At 41.8% G+C, this 7,485-nt stretch overlaps 1 protein-coding gene across 1 annotated transcript in view; it reads right to left on the reverse strand.

The window, feature by feature from the left end:
* Positions 1-866: 866 nt before the first annotated feature.
* LOC127924519 (hephaestin-like) overlaps positions 867-7,485 on the reverse strand; it is a gene marked incomplete at its 5' end in the record, with an annotated part of 20,873 nt that continues 14,254 nt past the window's right edge. The window contains 3 exons of the mRNA XM_052509228.1: positions 867-1,047; positions 2,135-2,149; positions 4,056-4,209. Of these exons, the coding sequence (XP_052365188.1) occupies positions 983-1,047; positions 2,135-2,149; positions 4,056-4,209 (234 nt within the window). The remainder of the gene's footprint in view (positions 1,048-2,134; positions 2,150-4,055; positions 4,210-7,485) is intronic.

Genomic DNA, 7,485 nt, shown 5'->3' on the forward strand with positions numbered 1-7,485 from the left:
GAGGGAATGATTAACGAAGAAAAGTACAGAGATCCTTGATGAAAACCTGCTCCAGAGCACTCAGGACTTCAGACTGGGGCGAAGGTTCACCTTCCAACAGGACAACGACCCTAAACACACAGCCAAGAAGCAGGAGTTGCTTGAAAGTTTCTGAATGTCCTTGAGTGGGCCAGACTTGAACCCGATCAAACATCTGAAAATAGCTGTGCAGCAACGCTCCCCATCCAACCTCACAGAGTTTGAGAGGATCTGCAGACAAGAATGGGAGAAACTCTCCAAATACAGGTGTGCCAAGTCATTCCCAAGAAGACTTAAGGCTGTAATCGCTGCCAAAAGTGCTTCAAAAAGTACTGAGTAAAAGGGTCTGAATACTTATATAAATGTATACATGTGAAATGTATGTATTCTTTTATTTACATTTGCAAACATTCCTAAAAAACAGATTTTGCTTTGTCATTATGAGGCAATGTGTTGATAGATTAATGAGGGGAAAGAAAAAAACAATTTAAACAACTTAAGAACAAGTCTGTAACGTAAAAATGTTTTGGTGGAAAAAAGTCAAGGGGTCTGAATACTTTCCGAATGCACTGTGTACAATGCGAATTCTTCAAATTCATTGCTTTACAAATTATAACAGCACTGGCAAACCACGGTTGATCATCTCCCTGACCAACATGGCTGACCTTTTATGCCATCATAAGAAGGTTCATGTCCATTCTAGGATTCTACTTCCTAATTCTATGATAAAGCTGTAACATGGGATGACTGGATGGTGAAGCTGTGTAATATGGATCTGTCAATCATCATCATTTTATCTATTGTAGGACTGATTGGTTTGATAGCTGATTACATTGACTGATAATGCATTATGAACACACGCACACGTATGTACACACACACACACACACACACACACACACACACACACACACACACACACACACACACACACACACACACACACACACACACACAGAGTAGTCTAGTGGAGAAGGGTCAGTAATAGTGGCAGTAGCAGAGTGGAGATGGAACCTCCAATACCAGGTGCTATAGGAGAGGGGGAGAAACAATTTGAATGTGGTTCATGTCTAGTTATTCTAATCTGATTCATGTTTATTCATGACTAGCCATTCTAATCTGGTTCATGTTTATTCATGACTAGCCATTCTAATCTGGTTCATGTTTATTCATGTCTAGTCATTCTAATCTGATTCATGTTTATTCATGACTAGCCATTCTAATCTGGTTCATGTTTATTCATGTCTAGTCATTCTAATCTGATTCATGTTTATTAATGTCTAGCCATTCTAATCTGGTTCATGTTTATTCATGTCTAGTCATTCTAATCTGATTCATGTTTATTCATGACTAGCCATTCTAATCTGGTTCATGTTTATTCATGACTAGCCATTCTAATCTGGTTCATGTTTATTCATGTGGTTCATGTTTATTAATGTGTAGTCATTCTGATGTGATTCATGTTTATTCATGACTAGCCATTCTAATCTGGTTCATGTTTATTCATGACTAGTCATTCTAATCTGGTTAATGTTTATTCATGACTAGCCATTCTAATCTGGTTCATGTTTATTCATGTGGTTCATGTTTATTAATGTCTAGTCATTCTGATGTGATTCATGTTTATTCATGTCTAGCCATTCTAATCTGGTTAATGTTTATTAATGTCTAGTCATTCTAATCTGGTTAATGTTTATTAATGTCTAGTCATTCTAATCTGATTCATGTTTATTAATGTCTAGTCATTCTAATCTGATTCATGTTTATTAATGTCTAGTCATTCTAATCTGGTTAATGTTTATTAATGTCTAGTCATTCTAATCTGATTAATGTTTATTAATGTCTAGTCATTCTAATCTGGTTAATGTTTATTAATGTCTAGTCATTCTAATCTGATTAATGTTTATTAATGTCTAGTCATTCTAATCTGATTCATGTTTATTAATGTCTAGTCATTCGAATCTGGTTAATGTTTATTAATGTCTAGTCATTCTAATCTGGTTATGTTTATTCATCTGGTTCATGTTTATTCATGCCTAGTCATTCTAATCTGGTTATGTTTATTCATCTGGTTCATGTTTATTAATGTGGTTCATGTTTATTCATGCCTACTCACCATGTGATGTTTTCTCTGCAATAAAAGATAAACAAGAGACTTGATGTTAGACAATGTTGACGTCATAACTGTCTGTCACTCTCTGTCTGTCACTCTCTGTCTGTCACTGTCTGTCTGTCACTGTCTGTCTGTCACTCTCTGTCTGTCACTTTCTGTCTGTCACTCTCTGTCTGTCACTCTCTGTCTGTCACTCTCTGTCTGTCACTCTCTGTCTGTCACTCTCTGTCTGTCACTCTCTGTCTGTCACTCTCTGTCTGTCACTCTCTGTCTGTCACTCTCTGTCTGTCACTGTCTGTCTGTCACTGTCTGTCTGTCACTCTCTGTGTCACTCTCTGTGTCACTCTGTCTGTCACTCTGTCTGTCACTCTCTGTCACTCTGTCTGTCACTCTGTCTGTCACTCTGTCTGTGTCACTCTGTCTGTCACACTCTGTCTGTCACACTCTGTCTGTCACACTCTGTCTGTCACACTCTGTCTGTCACTCTCTGTCTGTCACTCTCTGTCTGTCACTCTCTGTCTGTCACTCTCTGTCTGTCACTCTGTCTGTCACTCTCTGTCTGTCACTCTCTGTCTGTCACTCTCTGTCTGTCACTCTGTCTGTCACACTCTCTGTGTCACTCTCTGTGTCACTCTCTGTGTCACTCTCTGTCTGTCACTCTCTGTCTGTCACTCTCTGTCTGTCACTCTGTCTGTCACTCTCTGTCTGTCACTCTCTGTCTGTCACTCTCTGTCTGTCACTCTCTGTCTGTCACTCTGTGTCACTCTGTCTGTCACACTCTGTCTGTCACTCTCTGTCTGTCACTCTCTGTCTGTCACTCTCTGTCTGTCACACACTGTCTGTCACACACTGTCTGTCACACTGTCTGTCACTCTCTGTGTCACTCTCTGTGTCACTCTCTGTGTCACTCTCTGTGTCACTCTCTGTGTCACTCTCTGTCTGTCACTTTCTGTCTGTCACTTTCTGTCTGTCACTCTCTGTCTGTCACACTCTGTCTGTCTGTCTGTCACTCTCTGTGTCACTCTCTGTGTCACTCTCTGTGTCACTCTCTGTGTCACTCTCTGTGTCACTCTCTGTGTCACTTTCTGTCTGTCACTCTCTGTCTGTCACACTCTGTCTGTCACACTCTGTCTGTCACACTCTCTGTGTCACTCTCTGTCTGTCACTCTCTGTGTCACTCTCTGTCTGTCACTCTCTGTCTGTCACTCTGTCTGTCACTGTCTGTCACTCTGTCTGTCACTGTCTGTCTGTCACTCTCTGTGTCACTCTCTGTGTCACTCTCTGTGTCACTCTGTCACTGTCTGTCACTCTCTGTCTGTCACTCTCTGTGTCACTCTGTCTGTCACACTCTGTCTGTCACACTCTGTCACTCTCTGTGTCACTCTCTGTGTCACTCTCTGTGTCAGTCTGTCTGTCACTCTCTGTCTGTCACTCTGTCACTGTCTGTCACTCTGTCTGTCACTGTCTGTCACTGTCTGTCACTCTGTCACTCTCTGTGTCACTCTGTCTGTCACTGTCTGTCACTCTCTGTGTCACTGTCTGTCTGTCACTCTCTGTGTCACTCTCTGTGTCACTCTCTGTGTCACTCTCTGTCTGTCACTCTCTGTCTGTCACTCTCTGTGTCACTCTCTGTCTGTCACTCTCTGTGTCACTCCGTCTGTCACACTCTGTCTGTCACACTCTGTCTGTCACACTCTGTCTGTCACTCTCTCTGTCACTTTCTGTCACTCTCTGTGTCACTTTGTCTGTCACTCTCTGTCTGTCACTCTCTGTCTGTCACTCTCTGTCTGTCACTCTCTGTCTGTCACTCTCTGTCTGTCACTCTCTGTCTCTCTCTCTCTCTCACCGACACACACGGTCTTGGTTTCAAGAGGTTAGGTCTAGGTATGGGTCCTGTGATGCTGAAGGTGGTCTCCATGGTTACCCGTGATGGTGAAAGTAGTCTCCATTCCAGCGTGGATGTGGTCGGCAACGTGGCAGTGCAACAGCCATGTCCCAGGGTTCCCTGCAGTCATCTGGACCGTCTGAAACGTCCCCGGGAACAGGTCAAACACATCCGCGCGGTGCACACTGTCCATCTAACACAGACAGACAGACAGACAGACAGACAGACAGACAGACAGACAGACAGACAGACAGACAGACAGACAGACAGACAGACAGACAGACAGACAGACAGACAGACAGACAGACAGACAGACAGACAGACAGACAGACAGACAGACAGACAGACAGACAGACAGACAGACAGACAGACAGACAGACAGACAGACAGACAGACAGACACCAGGGGAGAGCGAGGGGAGGACTTCAAACAAATCCACATTGTCGGTCTGAGGATCATACATATATTTACTCTATTATCATATATATTTATACCATGGCATTGTTGAATAATCCTTTCTGATTGGCTTGAAGGGCATTCTACAGTGTGCATTATTTCCCTATAACGGCATGGTATATTTGCCAAGAATGTGCAAAGCTGTCTTCAATGGAAAAGGGGGGCTACTTTGAAGAATCTAAAATATATTTTGATTTGTTTAACACTTTTTTTGGTTACTACCTGATTCCATATGTGTTATTTCATAGTTGTGATGTCTTCACTATTATTCTACAATGTGTAAAATAGTAACAATAAAGAAAACCCCCTAAATGAGTGTCCAAACTTTTGACTGGTACTGTAAACTGAACAGAAATATAAAGGCAACATGTAAAATGTTGGTTCCATGTTTCATGAGCTGAAATAAAAGATCCCAGAAATGTTCCACATGCACAAACAGCTGATTTCTTTCAACGGTTGCGCACAAATTAGTTTACATCCCTGTTAGTGAGCATTTCTCCTTTTCCAAGATAATCCATCCACTCTGACAGGTGTGGCATATCAATAAGATGATTAAACAGCATGATCATTACACAGGTGCACCTTGTGCTGGGGACAATAAAAGGTCACTCTAAAATGTGCAGTTTAGTCACACAACACAATGCCACAGATGTGTCAAGTGTTTTGATGGAGTGTTGCATTTGGCACGCTGACTACAGGAATGTCCACCAGAGTTGTTGCCAGAGAATTTATTTTCATTTAATTTCATTAAGCCGTCTCCAACATCGTTTTAGAGAATTTGGCAGAAAGTCCAACTGACCTCATAACCACAGACCACGTGTAACCACGCCAACTGAGGACCTCCACATCCGGCTTCTTCAATTGAAGGATCGTCTGAGACCAGCCACCTGGATAAGCTGATGTAACTGAGGAGTATTTCTGAGACCAGCCACCTGGACAAGCTGATGTAACTGAGGAGTATTTCTGAGACCAGCCACCTGGACAAGCTGATGTAACTGAGGAGTATTTCTGTCTGTAAAAAAGCCTTTTTGTGGGGAAAAACTCATTCTGAAAAAAAAAACTCATTCTGATTGGCTGGAGTCTCCCTAGTGGGTGGGCCTGTCTCCCCTGTGGGTGGGTCTATGCCCTCCCAGCCCCACCCATGACTACGCCACTGCCCAATCATGTGGTATCCATAGATTAGAGGCTAATTTATTTATTTGAATTGACTGATTTCCTCATATGTACTTTAACTCAGTAAAATATTTGAAATTGTTGTATGTTGCGTTTATATTTTTGTTCAGTATATATTTCAACATTTGAGGTAGATTACATGATCACACCGGTAATAGATCTGTTGTATTACTTATGAGACACAGCTGAATGACATTTAAATAGTTGTTTATTTTAATTTTACTGCCTGCATCTGAAGGTCAGTCTCTGCAGAGGGAGAGCAGCAGACTGAGATCAGTTTCTCAACATCCCTCCACTCTCCCTTTCCTCCACTGACCAAAAAGGGACACAGTCTTCCAGCTGATGGTGAAACACCAGCCGCACTGCATTATTTCTGGCCTCGTGCACAAATTCATGTTGTCACTCCTATGAACAGAGAATGTGCAATATTTGCAGTACTTGTTGTAGCGCTGAGTGGAAATAGGAAGTGGTTATAAAGGTGTTGGCAGTGGTGAGTAACACCTTAAACTAACTCATAAAAACAGCATCTCTTCACTGTATTCGTTGACCGTCTTTCTCTAGTCGTGGTTTTAAACGTTTTGAAATCTCACAGTTTCAACATTGCTGTAGCAAAGTTTTATGACTACAGACGCGGTCATCTGAGCCATCCGATTGGCCAGCGGAGGCCTATAGTTGATTTGGGCCCAGAGTTTGTACCTTCAGACACATGAAAAGGTTCAAAATGTGTCAAATAATATAAATCAATAATTAGACACCGTGTCAATAGAGTTCCACATTTTTCATTTAATTAAATTTTTTAATTAGTGAAACTCATCAAAACAACAAAGATGTAAGGATGTGAAGTACGCAGCGCACATAAGAAACAATGTCCCACATCCCAGGTGGGAAAAAGGCCAAACTAAGTATGATCCCCGATTAGAGGCAACGATATTCAGCTGCCTCCATCTGGGAAACATACACACACACACCAACATAGAAATATAATACCTAGAAATCCCCCTAGTCACACTCTGACCTATTACACTATTTAAAGAAAAAAATAATTACTTTTATCCAGGTTTTGGATATATATATATTTTTATCTCTGTTCATTTAGCCCTGGTTCAGCAAGGGGTTAAATATTACGATTGACAGAGGGCGTGACAAAATGGCAACAGTTGGCCTACTACCCGGCGCTCTGAGCCGTTGAATCTGGTGAACCACCAACAACAACCCGAGACAAATAAAAGAAATAGGAACACAAAGCTTTATAGTTGTTGTTTTTTTACAGAAATGTTTGGAGATAAACTAGGAGATCCTTGGAGATCGGTGACCGGTTGGTCACTCTAGAAAGCTCTAGAAAGTTGAGTGAAGGTCAATCTCATGCTTCTCTATGTGGGCTTCTTCTGTGTGGCTCCTGGGGGAGCTTAGAGGGAACATTGCTCACCAGACGTGTCACCCATTGAGCATGTTTGGAATGCTCTGGATCCACGTGTACGACAGAGTGTTGCAGTTCCCACAAATAACCAGCAACATCGGACAACCATTGAAGAGGAGTGGGACAACCTTCCACAGGCCACACGCAACAGCCTGATTAACTCTATGTAAGGATCAACAGCCTGATTAACTCTATGTAAGGATCAACAGCCTGATTAACTCTATGTAAGGATCAACAGTCTGATTAACTCTATGTAAGGATCAACAGTCTGATTAACTCTATGTAAGGATCAACAGCCTGATTAACTCTATGTAAGGATCAACAGCCTGATTAACTCTATGTAAGGATCAACAGCCTGATTAACTCTATGTAAGGATCAACAGTCTGATTAACTCTATGTAAGGATCAACAGCCTGATTAACT

Source organism: Oncorhynchus keta, unplaced genomic scaffold, assembly GCF_023373465.1.
Source record: "Oncorhynchus keta strain PuntledgeMale-10-30-2019 unplaced genomic scaffold, Oket_V2 Un_contig_4189_pilon_pilon, whole genome shotgun sequence".
NCBI classification, from domain to species: Eukaryota; Metazoa; Chordata; class Actinopteri; order Salmoniformes; family Salmonidae; genus Oncorhynchus; species Oncorhynchus keta.